At 36.0% G+C, this 27964-nt stretch overlaps 1 protein-coding gene across 3 annotated transcripts; it reads right to left on the bottom strand.

Annotated features, from left to right (window-relative positions):
• Positions 1-3: 3 nt before the first annotated feature.
• On the bottom strand, positions 4-27811 carry Ube2d3 (ubiquitin-conjugating enzyme E2D 3). 3 transcript variants are annotated; one of them, XM_063282635.1, is made up of 9 exons: positions 27515-27653; positions 14494-14544; positions 12301-12364; positions 12173-12204; positions 7065-7142; positions 5780-5885; positions 2952-3045; positions 2437-2486; positions 759-863 (listed from the first exon to the last, which is right to left on the bottom strand). In XM_063282635.1, coding segments are annotated over exons 3-8 (360 nt in total). In that variant the 5' UTR covers positions 12302-12364; positions 14494-14544; positions 27515-27653; the 3' UTR covers positions 759-863; position 2437. The 3 variants fall into 3 exon arrangements, with proteins under 3 accessions (NP_112516.1, XP_063138705.1, XP_006233397.1); XM_006233335.4 differs by lacking the exon at positions 14494-14544 and having other exon boundaries at positions 27515-27655; NM_031237.1 differs by lacking the exons at positions 2437-2486; positions 14494-14544 and having other exon boundaries at positions 4-863; positions 27515-27811.
• Positions 27812-27964: the final 153 nt, after the last annotated feature.

Raw genomic sequence — 27964 nt, 5'->3', positions numbered from 1 at the left:
ATTGGTTTATGCAACTTTATTGAAGAAAAATAAATCAATTACTAGGAGAGCTATTAGTTGATCACTCATCCATTGACAACTCGCATCATTTATTCAGTGCTATATTAAACAGTATTGGAAGATAGATTAACTAATAGCTCCAAGCCTAACAATTTAAATGAAAATTACAAAATGTTTTGAGACCCTATTTTGGAATACAAAGGGTGTTTGACTTCCAATTTCCATTCTCTGTAGAACAAGAACAGGTCATTCCTTTATTGACATGCATAAAATACATCACATTTTCTGTTCTGCTGATGCTATAATTCAATACCAATTCTCCAGCCACATCAGTTATGAGCATAAAGTATATCATGTAACCTCAAATCTCTAACAGTGGAAGGTTTAGACAAGAATGGATGCTGCTGGAATAATGCTGTTTCCTTTGATGTGACAGCTCAGCATCCATCCCCCTCCCCCTCAGATGGCTTCTTCAGCATGTTAGAGCAGTGAGGATTGGTTTAGTCTCATAACCAAGTTAGAGTGAAGACATTGGCCACATAATACACATGCTCCAGTTTTAAAAAAATTTCTGAATCTTGGGCAACTGTTCTCTTGTAACTACTTTACAGTTTCTAAAAGCAGTTATTGTCCAAAGCTGGAAGAACTTAGGTCTTCTCAGATGAGCATGTGAATGAATGGAGGGAGGGAAACAAAAAATAAAATTAAAAAAGATGAGGTCTGATAGGGGAGCAGCCGGATAAGAAAATCAAAAAAGGAACAGTAATTTAAAGTTTATTCCAGCTATAATGCAGGTTATTCTGACTTTAAGGTAGCATCACATGGCATACTTCTGAGTCCATTCCCGAGATATTCTGTTGTACCTGTAAATAAACAAACAAGCTATTTAAAAAATAAAATTAAAATAAAGAACTATTAGTATTGTAAAGGCAAGGAAAATATTTCTATTTTACCTCTGGATTCATTTTACATCACCTGTAAAGGCTATGGTTAGAACAAAAGTCAACAAGGGACAGAAATAGCAACATTGGCATTCAAAAGCAGTGGTGGAAATAGCCATGAAGTGTTATCTTAATAAACACAGTGGTGCTGAGACTGGGAGGGTTACAAAGACCTCTCCACCATTATACCAAGGTAGTATTCTATCAAGCTTCCAAGTTGGTTGTACATGCTGACACATTATAGTATGCATACACATGTTATATGTATCAATACAAATTTTGGCTAATGCTAGAACGATGCTTACTCTCAGTTACTGAAAAACTGAATCTGAAACTGAGAGATCAAGAAGTCAGTTGGGTATTGAGAGAAAGTGCCTTTGAAACTTAGGCAGAGAATAATACATTAAAACAGATGATTAAAAACAATGGACTTTATGTTAAATAAAAGTTTAGTAGCAGTGATTGCTACTAATCTTCACTGAGATCTACTGAGGAATGGCAATCTCTAGGAGTGCAACCACAGTTTGGTTAAAAAAGATCAACAGCGGGCTGGAGAGGTGGCTCAGTGGTTAAGAGCACTGACTGCTCTTCCAGAGGTCCTGAGTTCAATTCCCAGCAACCACATGGTGGCTCACAACCATCTGTAATGGGATGCTCTCTTCTGAAGTGTCTGAAGAGAACTACAGTGTACTAACATATAAATAAAATAAATAAATCTTAAAAAAAAAAAAAAAAAAAAAAGATCAACAGCTAACTCATCCGAGACCCAGGCTGATCACTGAGGAATATCACCAGTACTGACAAATACCATCTCCATCCACAACCCTACTATAGAACACTATTATAATACAGGATACTTTACCCCAACCAAAAAAGTGACAATACCTAAGAAATGAGTACATAATAAACAGGGGAAAACTTAGTTTCACTATAGTTTCATCTCAAACCAAGTAATAGAGTTCAACTCTTTGAAACAGCTCAACATATAAAAACTCTACCAATTTAGAATTATGGCATTTAGAAAACCCTCTTCAAACAGCCAGCATTTTAAAACAAACTTGTTTTGGTTTAGCATACAAAGAGCCACAGAATACAGCTAACATTAATGCATGCTTGTCAGTAACTGGAGGTTTAAGTGTTTCCCTTTATATTACTAGTATCTTCCTGGTAAAATCCGGAGTAAAACCACCACATTTCATATAGTATTGACACAAAATGTTTAAATTTAAACATAATGGTAATTTAATGAAGGATAAAGATAATTTATACTTCTACTTCTTACTAAAGCTATATAACTGCTTTGCCATGCAAGAATCCCAAGCAGTAGTGAAGACCAAGTATAACTTCCAAAAAACAGATCAAGCAGTTAAGTAGTTTTCAGGAAACTGCCATGTCTTGTTGCCTTTGGTTGGTTAGTATAGTGCTTCAGAGCATGCGGCACTCAAGTGCTGGCAGTACCATAAAGAAGCGCACCATAGAGTGCAGATCCTCTTACCCTACAACATAGCGTATTTCTCTGTCCACTCTCTTGCTAACCTATTGTACCTAATTGAATAAGCACACTTAGCATTAATTATAACATATGAAAGTTAAATGGTTAAGCTGAACATAAAGATAAATCAAATTATTGATAGATTTAGACCAAAATTTTTACATTAGTATTTTTTTTTCTTTCTTGGCCTTTTTTTTCCTTTTTGAGAGAAACACACGAGTTTATTTCCCAAAACTGAATAATTAAGCAAGGTTTTAACACATTAGAAAACAAACACTTCAAAGGAGCCACTATCACATAATGCTATGATCATTTATTTGGCAGGGTCTCATTAGGTAACCTAGACTAGCTTCAAACTTCTAATTACGCTGGCCCTTACCGCTTCTAATTGTATTTTAGTAACTAGCTTAACAGGACAAATATAAAAAGGTACTGTCACAAACTTCAGCAGAAATAAAGCTCAACTCACTAAGTAAAACTACTGTTCATAGCCACTCATCAAACAACTGCATACTTACTTGTCTCTGTCTGTTTTATAGATCCGTGCAATCTCTGGCACTAGGGGGTCATCTGGGTTTGGATCACATAGCAGTGAACAAATGGATAAAAGAACTATATATAAGGAGGAAGAAAAAAATCCAATTTCAGGTGTTTAGACAAGCAAATAGTAGACCTCTAGACCTCATAATTTTATTACTCTGCACTATCCCCAGAGAGTTCTACAATTAAGTTTTTATAAATAAATAGTATTAAAAATGAAACCTCTGATAGCACCAAAGTCAGTAATGATTAGGCCAAATATAGGTTTTTAAAGGTAGTAGTCAAACGACATCCTATCAGTTTGGTTCTTAAAGAATTGGGGTGGAGGATTGGGGGGGGTGGAAGAGGAAGAGGAACCCTATGTAAGAGACATCAAAATTTAAGGATTTTCTTAGTACTTTCAGGGGATATAAAACTCTAGTACTGTAATAGAGTCAAGGCTTAGAAAAAACAAACACCAAAACCGAGGAAAACAAAACAAAAACAAACAGACCCATTCTTTGTTCTACCTTAGAAAAGTTTCTCAAAAAACTACGAGAGCTGCTTTATTTCTTTGAGTAAGAAATGAAAAACAATGTCCCTAGAGACTGGTGCAAATGACAGTGTTTCTGTAGTGCAGGGTGAAGCTTCAGTTCTCTTACTCTGGCCTGTTCTGGATACAGACTTAGAAAATGCCAAGTATTGTACAATACAGATTTTTTGAATGCCTATTACACTCTAGGCGCCTATATCAACACAAGACTATGTGGTATGTAAATGCTTGAAGTAGTTTGATGAAATTTTATCCTGTAAAATTTGATAAATGAAAATGAAAAATAACTCATAGCTGCAAATACAATGTCAAATTCAAATGAGTGGGCTAAGTAAAATTATAGAATATAGTAACTAGAAAAGGTTAGCGTTTCTTATTCTGACTTGTCAGCTTAAAAATCTGTCAAAAAGCAAGTTAACTTTTAAGAACAAAACAAAATCCCCATCAATTCAGTCTGCATTTGTAGAAATACAACGCAGAATTAAGAGTACATCCTAGCAGAGGGTGGGAAAACAGGAACACCTGGCGTTTAGATTATGAAACACGAAGAGATTAAAAATCCAAAGAAGTTAAAAAATTAGTCCCAAAACTGTAAATTCTTAAAAGAATAAAAATAGGGGCTTGGCTCAGTGGTTAAGAGCAATGACTGCTCTTCCAGAGGTCCTGAGTTCAATTCCCATAAACCACATGATGGCTCACAACCATCTGTAATGAGATGTGGTGCCCTCTTCTGTGTCTGAAGACAGTTGTCTGGGTAACTCACATACAGAAAATAAAGTAATCTAAAAAAAAAAAAAAAAAAAGGAAAATACTGCCAAATCCATGTAAAGATTCAAAAGCATTGAACAAGTATATGGAGAAATGCCTGTGTGGTTAACATACTTGCTTCACTCTGTATTTACCTTTACCAAACTCAAAAAACATTTTGGTAAAAAGCTAATGACTATTCCAAATTTTAAAAATGTTGAACTACAGGACTGAGCCTGAAAACAGTTAAAACATCAAATAACCCTAAGATTATAACCACTCGCATTAAAAATGTGATTCTAATATAAAAAAATTAATTACTAAAAGGCAGTCTCATCCTTAAAATGTTTTGTGTACAATTTAATTTGCAGAGTGGAATGTCAAAAAACATTTGTCATTCAGAATTCAGAAGGGAACAAGGAACTTTCTCCATCTAGGGTATACTAGAGATCTAGAATGTGTCAGGTATAACAGACTGAAGTACAAGATCAGTCTTTATGTAACAGTCTCTCCCCAAATTCCCTATTTCACAATTACTAGACACAGAACAACATAGTTAAGAACAGCCAACTGAAGACAGGTTAAAAAACATATGGAAAATCTATACCAGATGTGTTAGAGTAGAAAGCTATAAAGATTTAAATGGCATACATAGTGCCTGACTATATTTTCCTATTCTCACGAAAAAGATGGCCCAACAGTTACAGGCACATACTGTTTGTACAGAGGTTTGATTTCCAAGCTCCCACTTCTCGGTGCCCTCACAAACTGCTCCTGGGGATCTGGCATTATCTTCTGGACTCTAAGACATCGCATTCATATGCACATTACCGCCCACAATTAAACAGTTTAGTACCAAAGAACAGTTTATTAAAAGCTGGGAACAGCTAGCTATGTGTGCTTGTACCCTAGCATTGGTGGGTAGAGACAGGCAGACACTGAGTTACTGTGAACTTCTGGTTTAATGACAGAACCTACATAAATGAATAAAAGTAGAGAAGAGAAAGACACTTCTGGCTTCTATATGCATGAGATATACACTAAAAATAAACTTTGCTATTACATGAAAATAACTTACTAGGCAAATGCCCTACCAACATAATCTTAACTTTTGACAAAAATCCCCTTAAAGTTTATTTTTACTGATGAAGCAATAACTACCCCCAAACACCCAGACCCACTTTATTTTATTTTTTTTAAGATGGTAGTCTGGCCTCAGATTCATTATGCAACCAAGGATGATCTTGACTTTAAATCTTCTGCCCCTACTCCCAAGACGTGTTATTGTTTAGGCATGTGCCACACCTGATTTATAGAGCACTGGGGGGCTGGGGTCTGGATTAAACAGTGGACTTTGTGCATGCGAAGCAAACATGTTAGACCAACTGAGCTACATTCCTAACCTTGCAAGAACTTTCAATTAAAATGCTGGCATAGCAAAAATATTATCCAAGCAGAAGTCTAAAGCCCCTTAACTACTAGAAAGTTGCAGTAACTGAAAACTATTACAGTGAAACTACATTTTACCTTTAGAAATAGTTAAAGCAGGAGACCACTGTGATCTTAGAATATCAAGACAAATGCTGCCATTACTGTTAATATTTGGATGATAAATTCTTGTTGTAAATGCAACCTAAAAAACAAACCACGTGACACAACCTTTAGATAGCTTTCACAAATAAAAACAAGTACCCTATTTTTAAAATGCAAGGCTTAAAATTACTAAGTCTCACTAGTGGTCGTAGTAATGAGAGATTATAAAGGAGAATCAAATATAAATATAAAGGAACAGATCAAAGCAATTTCAACAGAATCAATTTTAGATAATAAAAGCTAATTTTAAAAAGTCAACATCAGCCTCAGGGGGCAAAATGTCATTAACTAAGCTTTGAAGGTTAACTCTAATAGTAGAACTTAACTATCAAAAGGTAATCTGTGGAAGGGTATTTAGGATACAGGTATATATTCAAATTATATTTCCACTGCTGAGCACTGTGCTTTTAACATGACTAAAGATGGTTAGAAAAACACTGTAATTCAATGCAGTTATTTTCTAGTTACCATGAATTTGAACTAACAGTTCTGAGGGGGGTGGGGGAATCAAGGACTCTGAACTCATTACTCTATTGCTTTTCTAGTTACCATGAATTTGAACTAACAGTTCTGAGGGGGGTGGGGGAATCAAGGACTCTGAACTCATTACTCTATTGCTTTTCTAGTTACCATGAATTTGAACTAACAGTTCTGAGGGGGGTGGGGGAATCAAGGACTCTGAACTCATTACTCTATTGCTTTAGTCTACAGAATACCAGGACTGAAGGTGTTGTTATGGATCCAGCAACCAAGCTTTTCACAGTGTAGTCACCTAAGTGCACTAAGCAATAGGACATTTGGTAACATATAGGGCAAGTTGATTCTACAGCTCAGCTTACCAGATTCCAACACTTAGCATAACTAATAGAAATACTTGAGCCTTACAACTTCAAAAAGGCAAATCTGTTTTACATTTAGAGTTCAAATCTCTAATTTTTAGAAGTTAGAATAAACCATCAAAGTAACAAACACTTCAGTATGTGGTATACTGCTAACCTTTAACTCTTAGAAAGTAGATGAAAAAGTTCTAGAATAGTCTTTAGCAGGAATTATTATCCACACAAATGCAGCTCATTTCTCTATGTATTACTTATTTTTATTTAACATCCAAACATACAAGGCTTAAGCCTCAATTATACAGAAACCTAAATTTTTATGAGCATTATATTCTTCTAAAACAATCTACAAACTAACAGATTTTTGGAAGGACAATACTTGCCTTAGGTGGTTTGAAGGGGTAGTCTGTAGGAAAATGAATTGTCAAAAAGAATACACCACCTTGATATGGGCTGTCATTCTGTGAAGAGAAAAATAGGCTTAATATGTCAAAATAATTCCTTTAAAAAAAGAGATAGTTAAACTGATAAATGTACTTGCCACACAAGTCTGGTAACTTGAGTTCAACCCTTAAAACCCATATACAAAGGTGACAGGAGAGAATGGACTTCAGTTTGTCCTGTGACTTCTATTCACGTCATAATATGCACACATCCACACCCACACAATGAACACCTACTTCAAGCAGTAATTAAAGTATACCTTCAAGAGGCAGAACATCTGACAAAGATGACTTTCCAATTGGTATCTTGAAATTCGTTCATAGAACCACAAAAAATTTTCTTCTAAACTTAATACAATCTATCATACTCTTGAAAGCCAACAGCTAGAAAAAAAAATTTCAAACTACCAGTGCCCTTTTCTCCTTTGTTCATTACAATGTTTACATAAATATTTAACCATGCTATGTAAAGATTTGAAACTTTCTGTTTTAATAAAAACAAAACAAAAAACCCACAAAAAACCGAAAACAACAAAACGAGAAATAGACACCACTATTTACATTCTATTAAATATAATAGACCAAAAGATATAGTCATTAGAGAGTACAAACAATAAATTATAAACGGGAGTTTAACTCTTAAAACCACTAAATTCAGTAACTGCCTCTAAAGTTCACAAGAATTTATCTAAAGAGATGTCCTAAAAGTTATTTAAACTAAGCTATCAGAATTGCTACTTGCAAAAAATGCATGTATGATTTATGGATTTCTCAATTTGCTAGTTCTATGTGTCAGAAAAAAAAGTGAACATGGTTCATTAACTTCAAATCCTCTAGAAAAATTCATTGGTTTGATACAAAGACTTATAAATGCAATTTTAACATGAGTAATACAAAGGGCTAAACAAAACATACAACACATGCACAGAAAAACTATTATTTGAATCCTAGTTTTAGTTTTTTCTTCTTTAGGTATATGGATATCTTGCCATTTAAAAAAAAAAAAAGCCTATGTGCGTGCAGGGCCTGCAAAGGCCAGGAAAGTGCAACAGAGACTCCTGGGACTGGAGTTAATAGATAGTGGTTGTGAGCTCTCAAGGGGGTAATGGGAATCAAGCTTCACCCACTCCTCTACTGCTCTTAATCACTGAATCATCTCTTCAGCCCCCAAGACCTACTGTCTTTTGTTTGTTTTGGTTTTATTGTATTGGGGATTCAACATAAGGCTAAGTCCATGCTAAGTAGGCAGTCACTTTACCTCCAAACTATGCCCACACATTAAAACAATTTGTTTTCTCAGTCAAGATCTTGCTATCCCAGGCTCATCTGCTTTATTCTTCACAAACAAAGGCGTTACAGATAGAGGTCTTTAGTGCTCTCTGTAAAATGCTCATTGAACGACAATACCCACCTAACACTGCAACACACAAAAACTACATTGGGGAAAACAAAACAAAACACCCCCCGAAAAAACAAGGTATACAGAATGTGACCTGAATTATTTGACATGAGTATATTTAAGATTTCTAGGTTTCCCACAACCGTATGTTAATTCAAGGACTTCTGAATAACCATCCACAGGGCTGGTGGGTGAGGTGGCTCAGTTGGGAAAGACAGCATTGTTTCTATACCAGCTGACCAGAATTTAATCCTTAGAATCCACAGGGATGGTAATGGCTCAAAGGAAGAGGTTATCATTAACTTTCCCATAGGTACCACGGCACACCCATACTCAAGGCATAAATAAAATTTCATTAAAAAAAAAATCTACTGCTGAAATTTATAGGTAAAGCAAAACACTAAAACAACAAACAAAAAAACAACTTAAAGGGTAAAACCTCAACAAGACACTGAAATCCCACCCTATTAAGACAAAACCCCAAAGGGAACAAAAATAATGGGCATTTTGAGCAACTTTTATCAAATTTTAAATCTCAGATTTGAATAGATTTAGAATCCTAAGTTTTGTTCCTATTAACTTTTGTTCTCTAAGTATTTGTTCTCTATGACATTCAATAATTTTGCATATGTCTACAGATCCATCCTCATTAACCTCTGACCCCCTCATGTTTTACAGTTTTCATTTTCTTCTGTACTGTATCTATTTACTTCTGGGCACATTTTCAAGCCTACTAAATATACTTGTCTACTTGATGAGATGCATTCAAATCTCAAACTTCTGTGTCAATCCCATTCTTCCTAAAGCACAAGAGAAAACAGAAAATAGGGGTCTCATACATGATTCTTTTATTTTCATTTGATTCACAGTCCTAAGAACTCAAAGATCGCCAGGCATCATGGCTTCTTAATGCTTATCATCCAAGTGCTTTGAAGCTGAGGCAAGAGGTTGCTTGGGAGTCTGAAGGCAGCTCAAGGCCAAAGGTTATAATTTCTAGGCCAGCCTTGGTTACATCTTAAAGTGAAGTCACACACACACACACACACACACACACACACACACACTCTCTCTCTCACACTCTCTCACACACTTAAAAATTTCTTGAACTAGCTGCTTCTTTTTGGCCACTGCTATTTTAGCTTAAAAAGAAAAAGTTTCACACATCACATTAACTGTGATAGTATAAAATAAAATGTGAAGTTGGATCAATAACCCTTATAAACTGATAGATTATCTCAGATTTCCTCATTTATAGTTGATTATCCTCTGTCCATTACTGACAATAGTATAATGCCGCAGACTAAGGCGGAAGTTATTGTTTCCAAATCTTTTTCTGCCAACTACCTTTTTTTTTTCTTTTTCCTTTTTTTTCAGAGCTGGGGACTGAACCCAGGGCCACTGAGTTAAATCCCCAACCCCATCCCAACTACCTTTCAAATTAAAGAAAAAGCTAACCACACGAGACAGGTAACTTATTTCTGATGATATGAAGCATTAATGGGAATGGCACTTCTTTACTCTTTGTAGTTCCAATTATTTTTAGAAAAAAACAAAACAAACAAAAAACAGCAAATGCCATAGTTACTTCAAGCATTTATGTGTGAATTTTCAATTGATCCAGGGGCATTTGAGTATAATAATATTCAAGCTTCCTTTTACAGAAATTTAAGTAAAAATTAAAAAAACAACTCCCCCCCAATCTCTACACACAATGTGACCTAAGGTAGTACTCCAAAGGAAAACATTACCCAGATGCAGTGGACAACCTGCAACTTATGTGATATCACTGCCCCACTCAGCTTTTAACTGCATTTCACAAAGACATGCTTAGAAGCCAAAACACAAATTCTTTTTAGTGTAGTCACTACAGCTAAAAAGTATGAATGAAATGGGCCCAGGACAACAGGCATATAAGCCACTAAAAAAGAGACAGTAGCTATTGTCCCATTGCTAAATCATTATGTCTGTGCAGTGACAGTGTCTAGTTAGAGGGGCAAATTTCCCAAGCAACAAATTTAACAATGTCAAACATTCTTAGTAAACAAGTCACTGTGTAACTGTCAAGAACATATTCAAGTGTGATTAAAACAAAAGGACACTTTTAAATAAGAAAAACCAAAAACAAAGACCTGTGGCCTTTGTAGCTAAACCAATACCAGCCTGTTCCCATGATTTAAATTTTAGTCTACTTTTGATTCTAACATTTCACAAGTACTCTTGGACTACTGGTCAAAGTCATGAGTTTCTCCTACTATGTGTTTTATTACTTGAGTATCTCACACTCTAATATGTCAATTACCTGATTCCCAATATTACAGTCCCTGAAGGCTGACAGAAACTATGGTTTAGTCGTACCTTTACCCTCACCATACAGCAGGTGCTTGCTCACTTTTCATCGAGCTACAAATGAGTAAGGTTATTAAAACCAGGTTGTTAAGGTGACTCATGCGTATTAATTCTAGCTTTCAGGTCCTAAGGTGGGAGGGAATGAAAATTTGAGGACACCCTAGATTACAGCATTACTACAACTCTGTTTAAAACAAAACATACCCTAAATAAGCCAGTAACTTTTTTTTAAAAAAATCAAGAAATCTGAACTAGATGTGAATGTTCAATCCTGAAATATGGGTAATCAGAATGCTGAGGAAAGAATTCAAGAGAAACCAACCAGAGACTGCGGTCTCAAAAAAAAAAAAAAAAAAAAAAAAAAAAGTCAATCCAAGGGTGCAGGAAATGGCTCCATGAGTAAGGAAGGAAGCTTGCCACTAAGTCTGACAACTAAGCTCAATCCCTGTGACCTATACAGAAGTAGAGAGCTGACTTTTCCAAGTGATTCCCTGATCTCTGAACATGTACAATAAAATAAACACACTTAATAGGTTTTTTTAAAAGTCAATTTAAACCTGGAAAGTATTTGCTAACCCATCTAACTACTCACTTACTAGGTCAAACTTTTCCAAAAATATTTTCGTTTAGAATTATTAATATTACCTAGTGACTATTTTTTTCCTACCCAGTACAGTATTTACATTACTGCTCCCCCACACCCCCTGACAAAAGAAACTAAGATATACAATAAAACTCAGAGACCCTAAAATTCCTTTTAACCTTATTCAAAGATGTTTTAGATCAATCTAATCTCTGAAAACACTAAGGTGGTTATTCACAATCCTGAACATTCAGTTACCCAGCATACAGTTTATTTACACAGGATAGAAAGGAATCTTGGTACATTCAAAATATTAAGTTCTACCTAAATAGATTAAAATTTTGTATAAATTTCTAGGTTTACAAAAAAAATTAACCAAAAGAACATGATTACTGTAGATTCATTCTTGGTAGTTGTGGTGCTTTGAGTAGAATCCTTCCTTCTAGAGAAGCTCAATAACTGCTTTTCATTAGAAAACTAAGACTGAGGCAAAACAAGGGATTTTGTGGATGCAGAGATGGTACCCCAGGATATAATCAGAGGTGCACATTTAAGGAACAACATTTCATTTTCTTTAAAGAGCAGTGTTAATTAATATGCTATATCAGAAATATATTAAGTAACTATGTATGAAGGCCAAAGACTAAAATTGTGATAAAGAGAATGCTGGATTTCCAATGAAAAGCAAAACTGGAGAGAAAAAAAAAAAGGAATACTTACAGGTCCCATAATTGTGGCTTGCCAATGAAACACTAGAAAGAGGAAGAAGGAGAACAAAACAAATACTTCATTATCCCAAAAACATAACAACCTTCTGAAATTAGTCATTAAAAAGACACTTCACTTACTGTCATCTCCAACTGGACCTGCAGAACATTGTGCTGGAGGGTCACGGGCCAAATCACTAAGTTCCTAAACCAAGACAGAAAATGGTAGTTTATGTAATCTAAAATTTATGAAAAGATATGCATTTAAGTATCAAACCTTTAAAAATCCCATTTAAAGGGACATAAACATCACTGAAACAAGGACAATGTCAGAGGGGAGAAAGAAACCCTAAGTATTCTTAAATCCAGCTCCTGAAATACAGAAAGACGCTTTGCTAAGCATTATGTTTAACATACATATACTAAAACAGTCACCTTGGCAGGCATGTGTTTGTATCGTTAGACTTTTTTTTTTTTTAAAAACCATACTAAAGATAGATGATCTCTGAACAAAAAAAGAAGTAGCAATAAAGTTTATAAACTTAGGCAAGGCTACATCAAAATGTCTTTTGATGAACTAACTTTTCAGACCACTTCAAATGTTACCTTGTCTGTCTTAAATCCTCTTTCTTCCCAAAATTCTAATTTCAGTTCCATGTCAAACACTTCAGAGCTAAATGCTCTTAACATTTTATATTTAAATTTCCTAATTAAGGTACACTTTAATTCAGTCCTTATTTTTACCTATTCTTAAAACTCACATTTGGAAGACAATGTTTCTAGGTAGAAGATGCAATTTTCACAATTTATACAAATGCATCTCCAACATTATGTGTGTATGAATCTTCAATGACCTACAATGCATTTAACAAGCACATAATACTTTATTCATCACATTTAAGTATGAAAATAGTCATTAAACAAACCAAAACAAGGCTGATTGAATGCAGTAGTAACTAGAAAGCAGTGGTAGTCTAACAGCTTCATACAGGCCAAGCCAAGCAATCTACCAACTAGCTACATTTCCAGCCCAAATTATTTCTGCCTGGTTTGGGCTCAATCTGCCAATTTTAGCTAGTTATCCTACCCTCTTATCCCTCCAAAGTAGCCAAATAATATGTATAACACATTTTGCTTAATTCCCGATTTTAAAATACAATAAAGGATCACCTTGGCTGGTACCATCAAATTATCACATCAATTCATTCAACTGACATATTAATCTTTCCTCAATAAATTTACTGAACAATTTTACAAATACAGGATATATTCCGAATAAGCTCACTTTCCTCAAGCATGTATCAAGTGAATGGAAGGGAAATTTCCAATTTAAATTCCAGAAAAACAGCTACCTCAAAGAACACATAGAATCTTATTGCTCTTATTAAGTGTATTTAAAAGATCATCATTGTAAAGTAACAAATTCAGGAAAACTAGTAAAACCAAAGCAGTTTTTAATAATATATTTTCCAGAAAGGGCAAAACATGCTGATTTGACTCAATGTTTTAAATCCTTGACATCTTTCTCCCATTGGTTGGAAATCCACAATACAGCAAATCTCCATTCTGTTGGTTTAGGAGGCAACCATTATTTAAGGATAAGTTCTGGGTTTGCAACCATCCCGTTTCTGATAGTTTTACACACACAAATAGGAGAGACTGTAGCTGCCAACTGGGCGGAGAATGGGTTAAAAGCCTATGTCACTGATAAACTTGAAGCACACCTCAGACTAAAAATGTATATCCTTAATTTATTTCTTACATAAACAAAGCTATTATGACCACCACAGAATAGCAACACACCACACTATATCCAGAATACACGCAATGGTATACCATTCATTCTACTCAGTAGTCTAGAAATCCAGAGGCGTTTTTAAGCTTAAGTACTGAATTTAGTACTAATAGTCATTCTATGTATTTTAGATATGATGATTTATTGTATATGATGTACAATAAAAAAATTCCTAGATTTCAAGTATGAATACTCTATCATTTAATACATTGTTAAACACTTTAAGTCCAAGACCATATAGTATCTTATCCACTTGCCTCTGCTCCCCAAGTGCTGGAATTAAAGATGTACTCTATTACTCCTACTCATCCCCCCTTTATTGAAGTACATACAACTTAAATTCTCAGTTATGTCCTGCACTATTTAAAAAACACTTAAAGGTCAGTAAATTCAGATTTCTAAAATGACCACTGGACTCTGCCTATTAAATCCCTGCATATTTTCCCTATTATAAATTCACGGTCAGGTTTAGGCCTCCTCCCACTTAAGGTATTTACTGGATTAAATATGCCAGAACCAACAGGCACAATGGTGCATACCTTTAATGCTAGCACTCAGGAAGCAGAATCAGGCAGATCTGTGAGGCCAGTCTGGAATACATAAGACAGGTCTCACAAAACTCAATGTCAGAATTGGTATAGAGGACCTTTTACTTTGTATACTTAGCAGATGCTGCTCTGGTTTCCTTACTAAAAAGCACATGCAGTTAACAGAATTCTCTAACATGATTAGACTAGCAAGCCTCATTTCCTAATTCTTTTCACACAAACACCCCCCTTTTAAAGGCCTGCATACAAAGGTCAATGATATAGAGGTTCAGATGAGACCCTTTTAATGAGGTCTTTTCCTCCAACCTATGTGAATGAAAATAACACTTGCTGTTTCTGCTTACTGCATGGTATGTGCTAACCAGCTATGCTATGGCAATAACCTCTGGACTAAGAAATTAGAAATGTGATGTGCAAACCAGGAGTGAGTAGAAGGCTTAAATTAAGAGTCAACATTCATGAAAGGCATGATAGCACAATAATTTTATCTCTTTTATAATACTAGTGGTCTATTACTTCTCTTTAAATGTTGAGATTTTTGTGATTACATGAAAAACTAATGGCTAGTATGTCAAACACAACAGGAAATGAGACCTTTACAAATACAAATAGTGTAATGCACTACTATATTAGATGGGATAAAGACAAGGCTGCTTCTTTTTCTCCTGTAACCCTAGAGACAAATCCACAACTGCCTCACACACTCAAGGCAAGCTCTTTAGCAGTTTACCATAAGCTATACAAAACCGAGACCATTCAAGAGTATGAAAAAAAAATGTCATTTCTGTGCATGTATGTGTATCTGCAGGAGTTGATATGTACTACATTCATCTAGGTCTCTACAGAAGCCAGAGGGCAACAGATTCTCTGAAATGGCAGTTATAGGCTATTGTGAGACATCTGATATGCGGGCTGGGAATGGATCTTAGGCCTAGTGTAAGTCCTCTTAACACCAGAGCCATCTCTAGTCACCAACAATATTCTTTTAAATGAGGAAATTTCAGGAGCACTTTTAAACTGTTGTGATATATCCCAACAAAAATGTAAAAGGGCTAGTGGGATGGCTCAGCAGTAAAGAGGACTGGCTGCTGTGGAGGACTCAGGTTCAGTTCCAGCACCTGACACCCTCTTCTGGTCTCTGTGCACCTACATGTGTGGTATTCACACACATACACATACCTTCAAAAATATATGATGGTTGTTAAAAACTTACAATTTTGAGAGCATATACTGAGCAATGCAGCATGAAAAATGCCTTTTCCATCCTAATGCTGGAAACACAAGCAATGCTGTTTGTTGTCTTGGTTTCAAAAGCTTACATGCAAAGTGACAAAGTTCCATTCTGACATGGATTTGAGTTCTCTATATTTTTTTCCTTCAATCTACTCAAAATCTTTAAAATTGCCACTCAACTGGTACAGAAAAACTCAGTTTTGGAAACTTAAGTAAAATGAAATCATTTGTGTACACATACGCTTGTACACAGGCATGTAGAACCTGGGTTTGTGAGCTACCATGTAGATGCTGTAAAGCAAATATTCTCCTGAAAGAACAGTGTTCTTAACCACTGAGCATCTCTTCAGCCCCCACGATGGTAACTACTCCTATATTGTATTTTGGGAAAACAACAACAAAAGCCTTTTCTTTCCTGTGTTACCCACATTATCTTATGTGTTCAACTAATCCCACCTCAGCTATAGTTGCAAGCCCAGTGAAAAATTAGATTTTAAATACAACTTTTAAATAATGCCACTAAAATGTCTCTAATCTGTTGATATTAAGCGACAGTTGGTGATGGTGGAAGACACCGGCGATCCCAGAATTAAGGTTAAAGTAGGAGTAACATCGGAAGCCGAAAGCAAGCGTGACTCTGCATCAAGACCTGGTTCACAAATGAACGGATAATCCAACAATGCAAAGATGGAAAAAACAATGGAAAGTAAAGATAATGGCAAAAAAAATTCTTGATGTAAAAAAATAAAGCACGAAATCAGAATTAAGTAAATCTGGTTAACATATGAGTGAAGCAGGCAGGTAGGTAGATCCCACTCAGTTGAGTTCATCAGGATATGAAAATCTTGACTGGGGAAGACACCCCAAAATTAGGATTGGTTGGCATATAATTCTGATGATAAAATCCTAAGAATGTACTCTGAAATAATCCAACATTAAGAAGAGATTGCACACCCTCAAAGTGACTAAGAATCTCAAGAAAAAGGCAGTAAGCAAGAGACTTTTAACACTTCTATCAATTAGGTAAATTTGACCATTAAATACTATAAGAGTGAAACATCTAATTGTTCAGGAACTATGCTAACAAGTGAATTCAACAGACAAAATAGTCCTTCTATACCCTTGCCATTCTGCTTCTGAAACATAGGGCCAGCTGCTTATATAGTATTCAAACAGCAAAGATCCCTCATCTATAATCTTGATTCCTTTATGCACTTCGCCAAGAAACATGCCATACTATTTTCAACATATTCAATAAGATAAAATTCACCTTAAACCTGACTGGTTTTACTGAAATACTGTACTGGGGAAAAAATATTAGGGGCTAGAGAGGTGGTCTAGTAGATCCCAGCACTCACCACCAGGCAGCTCACAACTACCTCTAACTCCAGATACAGAGAACCCAATGCCCTTTCCTGGCACTGGAAGGCAAGGAACGTCTCTCCGCACACATTCAGCCTAAAACCTTAAAAGAAAATCATACTAGGTAAAAATGTTAATTACTCAGGCAAGTGAGTTGTTTTATAGGAATATTTGAGACAGGAAATGTCTCAGCCTTCATATACACATACACAATTTTGAAACAACTGCACATACAGAAGATATTGTGAAGTCTAAGTCTAAACACAGAATTCAGGTTTATTTCATATATACCAGCTATGTCAAAGGCACTTTTAGTGAAGCCAGTTACAGGATGTTAGGTGTACAACCTTCAACTTAAAGTTTTAAGGTGTGTTCTAAGTAGTTACTTTGGACAGACTCTTTTCAAGTATTCAACTCTTTTTAAAAACTGAACTTTGTTGTTTTTAAATTAACCAACTATCTTGTATTAAACAAGTAACTTTTTAAAAATGCATCAGTCTTCAAGCTGGGTATAGAGATGCATGACTTTAATCCCCAGGAAAGGCAAGTGGATCTCCATAAACGAATCTGAGTTTGAAGGCAGCCTGGTTTATATAGTGAGTCCTAAAGACAGTCAGGGCTACATAATAGAATGACCCTATCTCTAACAACAAAACGTTATCAAGTCCACAGAAAAAGCTTTCCAATCCCAGGAAAACCCAAACTTTTATTACCTACTAAATACTCACTGTACTTAACACTCAAGATGGGGAAAAAAAAAAAGTACACTACCCCAAACCCTAGGACCCTGTCCCATAAAATAAGGATCTGAATTTTCAAATATTTAAATCCTACCTGTGCAATACAGAGAGTAGGCCGGAAGTATGTATGTGCTTTCTTCTAATGTTATCAGTTTAGAATTTTTAAAAACTAACTAGCCTAGCTAGACTTATTATTTCCTATTTTGCTTCCTCAATTTTAAAACAGGATCATCTTTTTAAATGTAATTTTTGAGAACGACTTAAATTATGACACAACAGCAGGCACACAACATACCCACAAACCATCTATCTAGAAGCCGAGCCTCAGTAAGTATTTTTGATTCATTTCTTCATTAAACAAAACAAAACTGCTTCATAAATATGCTAAATAAAATAGCCCTAGCTCGTTTAAATCTCCAGACTACAGGATAAATCTTTGTTAAAATAGCTTTTTAGAATTTTGAATCAAGTGTTAAAAAGTATTTTAAATAGGCAATAGCTTGATCAAGTGCCTGCCTCACAAGCATGAGGAGGAACTGAATTACCTTCCACTCCTGACATAGGCCTGGTGGCAACCCTGGTGTTAAGATAGGAAAAAATATTTCTAAAACTTCCTGGTCAGCCCTTCTAACCTAAGCAGTAAGATCCACGTTCCACTGAAGACCTGCGTCAAGACACAAGATGGAGAGAGAAGAGACTCTCCCAGTGTTGACCTCCAGGTCTCTTTAACAGGCAGGTATACACATGTAAATTCACACAAAAGGTACCATTAGATAAGCCTTTTGAATAAGAAAACTAGTTTTCTGCATGCTATTTGTCAATCAGTGAACCTTTAAATGCGGCCTAGCTTCACCATTCCTTTAGAATTTCAGACGGTTCAGCCTTTTATTTCCTTAACTTCAGGCTTTTGTTACTTAAATAATTTTCTTCTTTCCCTTTCAAATAATTTCAAAATGTCTATTTCCCAAATTTCCATGACCAAAAGACATCTCAGCAGAAATAATCTAAGATTTAAAGTCAGTAAGTTCATATACTAAAATCTGCTTTATATTCAACACAAACTTTAGGTTGGGGTTTTAATAATAAACAAAGGAAATCAGCAGCATTTATCATTTGGGAGGTAAAGACAAGGATTATGCACATTTTGGGATATGTGCCTCAAAAATAAATGGGGAAATGCTATTCTAATCCCATTTCTTGTGTTTTATGTAGTACCCACCAATCATAATCAGATCATACTTTTGAGATAATAGTGGCATTTGAATTCTTAGTATGGATGGCTAATTAAGCAAGAATTTATATCAAGCTAGTAAGAGAAAGATGGATATTAAATAGAAACACCCAGGTAATAGTAGGAATTGACAAAGTTCATACGGCTTAGAAATTTTCCTAGATCAAACACTAATATAGTTTAATAATCAGATCAATTAAGAAAAAAAGTTTTGATTAGGACTTTTAAGAGCCCCCAGGCATATACCAAAAGTAAGGAGTTACTGGAGTTTGAAGCATGATGAACTGAATTTCTTGAAATACACTGAAAGTATACTATCAAAAGGAGGAAATCTAAATCACATCAGTTTGATCTACAAATATTATTTTACTATAGATCAAACTATACAACAGTGTTCACACGATCAATTCCCCTAAAGTTGTTCTCTGTTAACTCTTCACTCATACTGTACTCAGAATTTATGAGTATAGTGATTCATAGAACTTTAAAAAGATGTACTCGCAAAAAATAATTAAAAAAAAAGATTGTATTTTTGCATGCATGTATACATGCATGTATGTCTCCACACCACGTGTGTGCCTGGTACCTATGGAGGTCAGAAGAGAGCATTGGATCCCCTAGAAGTGAAGTTACAGAAGAGAGCATTGGGTCCCCTAGAAGTGAAGTTACCGACGAGGGTTGTGAGTCACTATACAGATACTAGAAGCAGAATCAAAATCTTCAAAGAACAGATTGCCACCTCTCCAGTACCAACATATATGATCTTAAATGAAAATTAATTGAGACAATGGTCTGTTTCACACATAGAAAATTCAGGTGTGTTCTTGGCCAATTATTATATAGACCAACAAAACCAGAAGCAGTTGTCTGACAGTTATTAGTAATTGCTAAAGGCTCTACCACCTCTTTAGGAGCATAAAATAACTAACTACCAGTAAGAAGAAACCGTACCACCTATTTGAAAAGAATTATCTTTCCATGAACCACTTCTTTTGAAATTTGGTAATCATGTGGTTTAACATGGAGAACTAAGCCCATTTCCTACTGGCAACCTATTCATTTTTCTTTAAGAACCTGAGAGACCTACTAAGAAGCCAAGGAGGGGTTGGGGGTTTAGCTCAATGGTAGAGCGCTTGCCTAGCAACCGCAAGGCCCTGGGTTCGGTCCCCAGATCCAAAAACGAAAAGCCAAGGAGACCACCCCATCCTTTCCCAATCCAGAGAAGTAAGATCCTAAAAGCTCTCACATGGTCTAATTCACCTCAGTAGGTTAAAACCCCACAAAAGTATTTAGTACTACAATTAACAGCACATATGTGATCTATTTCTTGAACAATTTTTGCTTACCTTGCAAGCAGCCCAGCAAAACTTTGTATTTGTATACTAAACTCTCAGTGGCTAGATTACTGAGACGAGCAACAGGTATAATTATTACATTCTTTTTTTCGGAGCTGGGGACCGAACCCAGGGCCTTGCGCTTCCTAGGTAAGCGCTCTACCACTGAGCTAAATCCCCAGCCCCAATTATTACATTCTTAAAGATTATTTGAGTGTTTGCCCTCGGAGAGCTCAAGAGGAAGTTAGATTGATGCCCTAGAACTGAGCTATAGTTGTGAGCAGCCATGTGGTGTTGGAAAATGAATAATCCTGGTCCTCTATAAAGAGCAGCATGTGCTCCAAACTGCCGAGCTATTATCTCTCTAACCCCCAATTTTTTGTTTAAAAAAAAAAAAAAAAAAAAAAAAAAAAAAAAAAAAAAAGAAAGAGGTATTTCTAAGAAAAAGCTCATAGAGTTTAAAAGGATCCTTACTCCAACCATTATGGGACAGAGGATCTCTTTTGACAGTTCATTGTTGAAAATAGGGTATGGCTGACAGCAAGTACTATACCTATACACAGTACTGTGTATTGTGGTAGTTTTTTTTTTTGGGGGGGGGGTAATGTGTTTGCACCTCTATTATCTCTGTATCTTAGATGGTAAGGACTGTGCTATCAGTAAGATAGCACAATAATCCAAAACTACAGTAACAGCTGACCAAATTATTAAAAACACTCAAAAACCTAAAGGAAAAATACAGGAAAAAAATATGATTTGTGTATTCAGACATCAGATTTGTGACTGATGAAGATGTACAACTGCATTAGGTAAGCCTCAAGTAAGATTCCATATCTATCATAGTTTATCTTAGACCTATGAATTTATTTTCAATGACAAACATTACTTGTATGTCATATCGGCATAGCCAAAAGGAAAGCACTTATTAAGGGGAACACGATTAGTAACCCTGTCATTAAGGCTAACTTCATAAACCCATTCAACTTTGTAGAGTTCTGCTACAACCCAAAAGGCCTATCAAATTTTAATTCAAAGGGGTTGGGGACTTAGCTCAGTGGTAGAGCTCTTGCCTGGCTCAGTCCTCAGCTGGGGAGGCAGGGGGGAGGGAATTTACAGTGACAAATCCAAATTCATGGATTACATCTATATACTACTGATCCACACCGTTCTAGTATCAGTTGTTCCAATTTGATACCATCTTATATTTCAGCATATAACTAATAAGAGGTAATACAGATTTTCTACCAGAATCTTTACTACTTTACAAAGTTAATTTCCTGTATTTTACTTAGTTCTTTTCCAGAAGTAAACCTGACTTACAACAGAATCAAGACTGCCCTTGCTGTATACCTAGTTTGAGTAACACTACTTAAAGACAGGAAGCAGGAATAAAAAAAACCTCTAAAGTGTTGAGATTAAAAAAAAAAAGAAAGAAAGAAAAGAAAAATCACCCTCAGCTGTCCATTACAACTGCAACACCAACTGAATTTCTTACATAATATGTGTAACTAAACTATCAAATAGTTTAGTTACTTATATTGATATTTATCAATAAAGTATCTATTTATTGGTATCTACTATATTTGACATTTACTTACATCTCAAATTGATTTCTGAGAAGTCTCAGAATGCTTGGTTGCTAGCAATGAATTCTAAAAGATACTTGCTTGGCAAAAGATTCTCATCTGAGCAAACGTTACAGAATTGTAGACAAAGATTCAAAAGGAATTATCAATTAGCTGGCACAGTCTAGATGGGAGGATGAAGTGTGAGCAAGCCCAGAAAATGACTCCACTGCCAAGAAGCCAAACGCAAACCACAACAACTCCCCTTTAAAACCCAGTTTGTAACCTTTCCAGAGAAAAACCTTAAGTTTCTTTTATTCTATGGATTAAACAACAGGTTCTGTGCAATATGCTGCCTTACATCACCCACAAGGCATTAGCTTCCTGTTTAGTTCTAATTATAGGTGAGACAAGTATGTTTGTTTATTAGACAAGGTTCTAAGAATGGCCTGAGTGAATAATACTAGTTTTCTTTCTTTAGATCACCCTTGAAGATAAGTCACTTAAGACTGTTCAAAAAAAAAAAAAAAAAAAAACTAGGCCTGGTGACATGCAAATTTAGCCCTATTAAAATTGTATCTCAGAAATCTTTTTGTAAGTAGTTTTGGAATAGACCAAGAAAGTTTTAATCCATGAAAGCAAGTCAGGCATTTCGCAAATATGAAAAACAAACTTAGCAGTTGTCTATTGGTAGTTAATATCCTTTTGTTAGGATTAATGTGAAAAGCATTTCCATCCTACATCTAAACAAGAAATACTAAGTCACAATTGAAAGAGCTCTAAAGTCAGGACAAATGTAGCTCTGAAAAGTTACCTGAACGTCCCTGGAAGAATAAACTCGCATGTCTAAACAAGGTGTAAATAAAATACAAACTTTTGCCCTTCTCCACCAGATATATTAACAAGCCAGAGGCTAACTTGTTTTGTGCTGAAGACAGGGTATATAACTACAACCCCAAAGTGACCTCCAGTTTATACTGCCATACTTTAGTTCCCAGAGTGCAGCAGGTGTATACTATACCCTAGTTGCCTGAGGAGTTTTAAAAATAAAATATTATAAATGCACTCATTAACACTAGTGAAATTTTAACTAAGATCATGACGGCAAGCTCACAAAATGATTGTGATACAGGATAACAAAGAATTTGACAAACCTTTGAAAATAAGTTGTACAAAGTGATAAACATACTGTGTTTGTTCCAACCAAAGCAGAGTCTTGATTTTTGTATGCAACTGTAACTCCAGTGAAATACTTTGGGTTTCTGAGACAGAGTTTCTGTTGTCCTGAACTCACTCTGTAGACTAGGCCAGAGATACACCTGCCTCTGCCACCCTGGGATTAAAGGTGTACACCACTGTCCAGCTCTACCAGAAGTTTCTAAATCCCCTAATGAACAATTTCAGAATTATGTCTGTTTCTAGAGATGATTTATAAGACCAAACATTGTTGTAATTCTTAAAAACAAAAAGCAAACAAACAAAAAAAACCCCCTAGAATCTTCTGAAATAAAAATGTAGTAATGTCAAAAACCTACCTAAGCAATAGCTCTTGTATACAGCAGTAGAATTTCTATTAAGAACCAACCACAGAGCAGTGGTGGCACATCCCTGTAATACCAGACCGGAGGCAGAGGCAGGATTGCTCCCAAATCCAAGGCTAATGCTTTGATTACATAGCCAAAACCCACCTCAAAAACAGTGCAAAAATAAGTAAACCAATAAAGAAAAGCACATCAAGAGGAGCACAACCAGCCTGGTCCTGTAATCATTATTGAGCACTCAGAAGGCCAAGACAGGGCCAGGCCAGCCTTTGTGTGACACAGACTCAAAATTTAATCTGAAACTTTCTTTTCTCTATTTGGAAGCTATGGCTGATGAGATGGCTCAGTTTGTAAAGGTGCTTGCCCAGATGAAATGAAATCCGGAGTTCAATCTCTAGAAGCCATGGTAAATTAGGGATCTGACTACAGATGTCCTCTGAACTCCACAACCATGCAAAGTGCTCCCTGCCAACCAAATCAATTCTTTGAGAATTGATTTGAATTTTAAGAGGCACCCAAACCTAGGAAGCAACAAGTAAAAATTGACACTAGTTACACAAGTAGCTTTCACCAGTGCTATGAAGAGTATTCAACAAAACCTTTATGTGCATAGCAAACACTGGATTTAAAATAGCAGATAAGCATGATGAAGAAAGGGAAAGATAGTGTGTCACAACTGCTTTATATCAAACTCAATACTGGGACCACTGGATGATCACCTTTGTTCACCTAAGTATTCTTTTACAGTATAAATAAAACTTGGGGAACCAATAAAAAACAAAAAAACCAAAAACTGGACCACAGGAAAAGCCTATTATCTTACAAAACTTGAAATACTATTTTGTTTACTTTAAAAGAATCCCAGCACAGCAGTTTCTAGCCCTTAAAGAAACTATACAAGAATTAAATACATTCCATTTGTCTGCATTTATTTATAAATTAGTTGTAAATTAAAAAAAAATCCGCCTATTTTATGTGAGGTAGAAGACAGCATATCAGAAAAAACTAAAAACAAAACAAAACAAAAAACCCACATTTATTTAGCAGAATTTTAATGGTACAAAATTCGTGTTTGGTGGTTTTTTTCTTTTTTGGTGATGACCTTACTAGAAATTTATTACTAGTTGTGTGACTGAACAAGTCAAAAGTCAACTTCTGCTACTTCAGGGAATGTCTCATATGGCGGTCTTGAGGCCTATTACACATCAGAGCCTATGCTAGGACTTAACTATCACAGAAATCCTAATGGTGTAAAAAAGCAGTTGTCATCAGAACAACTTGGAATTAGAAGGTCTGGTTCTAATCCCAACTCAGCAACATTGTCAACACCTGGTTCAGTTTTTTCTTTTAACAATGAATTTTAATTTTCTTCATGGTGAAACTTGTCAACTGTACTTATGTTTTCACGTTATAAGAAAACTTAAGAGTTATGAAAGATTACAAATACTTTAAGATAAATTTTTGTTTGCTTGTTTCATGCTAGATCTTCAATGTAAAGTTCTAAAAGTCCCCCAATTATGTAACAGTCATTCTGCTTTGTAGCAGTAAATTTTCTTAAAGTTCCAAAAACACAGATTTGGAATTCAGCTGCTAAAATACCCATTTAATAACAGCACCATACTACAATTTAGTCCAAATAATTACAAACACAGCAAAAGAATACACGTATGGTTGTTTGGTGAGCTAAGAAACAGTCAAGCAAACACACAAAAGAAAAAAAAAGATAAAAGTATCAACTTATACCCATTTATCACTAAAGCTCAGTTGCATTTTAATAAAAATAGTAATGGCTTGTTAACACTTGTTTAGGGGGAACCAGAAGAATAAATTCTAAACAGGGAACAATACAAAAAAACCTCATGACAATACTGCCTTAAGAAGAAAAGGATCCTCCTTCTGTACTTTCACAAACTATTCCTGCATCTGGGTGCCATTTTTTAAGTTGCTTCATGGTTCTGACAGTATCTGAAGGAAAAACCATGATATGCTGGAATACCCTACAGGTAGAAGCATCAGCCATTTGGCATATAAACAGTTTTCGAATATAAAAAATTTACCTCTTAATATCCATACATAATTCTTTAAACTTGCAAAAATATGTTTTCTCTTGCCATCCCAGTAGCTAGAAAAATTCCTAGTACAGATTAGGCAAATTGATAAACTTGCTTAGAGTCTGATTCTATCTCATGTTTTTTACTACAAATGTTTACACTTAACCATTACTGCCTCGCTAGAGCTTTTAAGTCATTAAAATGTTGCCAAAACAGCTGAGTATCACCTGTAAAAAGAAAAAAAATCAGTAAGACCTCCCTTTAAAATGTTCGTTTTACACTATGGATCTGAAATTTGATTAACACTGAATGATATAGTTTCTGTATTAATTATGCTATAAAGCACAATAATGCATCTCTAATGTGAGGTTCACCCTCAAAATTGTCACACTAAGTGGTAATTTTAATGTTATCTATTATCTATTTGAAGTCTTGAATTCTAAGGTTTTCTTTCTCTTTCCATTATCATCAAGAATACAAACAGTTCAGTTAAGTGTTTTGCATAAAACCACAAAGATTACCAGGATGTCCTAAGAATTCAAGATTCAACAACAATATATTCAGGTAAGAATTAACTTTTCAGAAACTACAGCTTTTTCCAATCAAGCTGATCAAGATATATATATGTATATATATATATATATACACACACGCACACATATATATATATAATATAAAATAACTACAAATACAGTAGTATTAGACCTATAGTCAATCCAAGTCCTCGCCTTTCCACAGAACTCTTTAAAAACTGTGCTAAGTCAAAGTTTCTAATACCGAACCTTCCCATTTTGTCTTTTCTATTAGGACTGAGTTTACTCCACATTTTTTTTCAAGTTGGCTGTAAATACTCCACCCTCTCGATTGTGAAAGAACCAAATACAAAATACACACACACACACACACACACACACACACACACACACACACACACACAGAAACTTAGTCTGAGAGTTTGAATTTAGGTTTAGTCTTGGGAGCAGAGGCTCTGAGAGCTCCCTACAACCGGATTAAAAAAACTAACGCTTAACAGAGACCATTATCTTATAGTTAGAAAAGGAGATGCCGGGAAGAGCCTGAGCCAGTTAAAGCAGCCGCCATCTTAAAATGCGGGATAGAAGTTAGAGCAAGAAAACGAGACAAAAACCACCAGAGAAGTGGCTCCACTTACACTGTATTTCTGGAAAAATCGTAGCTCTTTCCAAATTAAAGCAACGACTTATCAAATTCTAGTGAATTGCTCAAACAAGCCTCCTTAAGGAAGGGGGTTCTAAGCAAAGCAGTCCTCCATCCAGTTTCCCTGCACTGTCAAACACCCCCAACCCCGGAATCTTTCAGAAGGCTTTTACATATAGGTTCCTGGTGCCTCAGATACATAGCTTTGGGTGAAAGCAGCGACCACACAACACAGGAAGTGGCAACAGTGTCGGTCCACCTCCTCCCAACCCCACATACTCTTGTGTAACTGCCCAGATTTGGTTAAGCTTCTGAACAGACTTCGTCACCGCATTTTAGCAAACTGAGGTATGTTTGTCATACCCCGACTCTCAGTCAAGTTTGGAACAAAACGTCTTTCAACTGTTACATTCCTTTCTTTAGAATGCCTATAGCCTTAATAGCTAAAATGTTTTGAAGAACCTAGAATAGGAAGCAGTGCCATGGCATCTGCCGAGGCCTGTACATAATTCTACTCCCCAAACCTGACTCTTAGGCAAAAAACTGAGGAGACTAAATAAATGCCACGCTCCCTCACCCATACTAGCAGATTCTAGTGAAACAAACATTTCGCTTGCCAAAACCATTCCGTTCCCTATCTTACAGCTCATTTCAAAGTGCCCCTGCCTTCTCTTACCCCATGTAAGGTATTTTCAGAATCCAACTCTCCAGGCTTTTCTCTGGGCACCAAGCCTTTCTTCCCGCGACCCCATCCGCAACATTTAGTCCCAACAACTTACCTTATTAATCCGTTTCAGCGCCATAGTCTGTGCTTTTCGCCGGGCTTCTCACTATCCCGATGTGTACTCAAAGGTCCGGCCAAAACTCTTGATTATCCCGGCGGCGGGGAAGGATTCTCTCTTCTTCTCACACCGGCTCTGCCAGACACAGGCGCCTTTTGCAAAAACGGAGCAGATCAGCCACTCGCCAAGGCCTCAGAGGAACCCTGCTGATTCCAGAACCCTGAAAACCGTCGCGATCCGGGCAGGGTGGGGTGGCAGAGCCACCAGCTACTTATATCCGCGCTTCGCCCAGAGAGGGCGAGGGTGACGGGAAGAGCCGAGAGGTGGTTACAAGTTTAACTTCCCGGCCTCTTGAAAGGAAGAGCCCCGGGTGGGAGAGGAAGAGGCGGAGGAGAAAGGGGTGGGTGCGGGGCAGGGTCCAGAGCCCGGCAGAGGAGGAGCCCGGGC

This window comes from Rattus norvegicus, chromosome 2 (assembly GCF_036323735.1).
Source record: "Rattus norvegicus strain BN/NHsdMcwi chromosome 2, GRCr8, whole genome shotgun sequence".
Taxonomy (NCBI): domain Eukaryota; kingdom Metazoa; phylum Chordata; class Mammalia; order Rodentia; family Muridae; genus Rattus; species Rattus norvegicus.
This window is presented reverse-complemented; position numbering and strand designations above follow the sequence as displayed.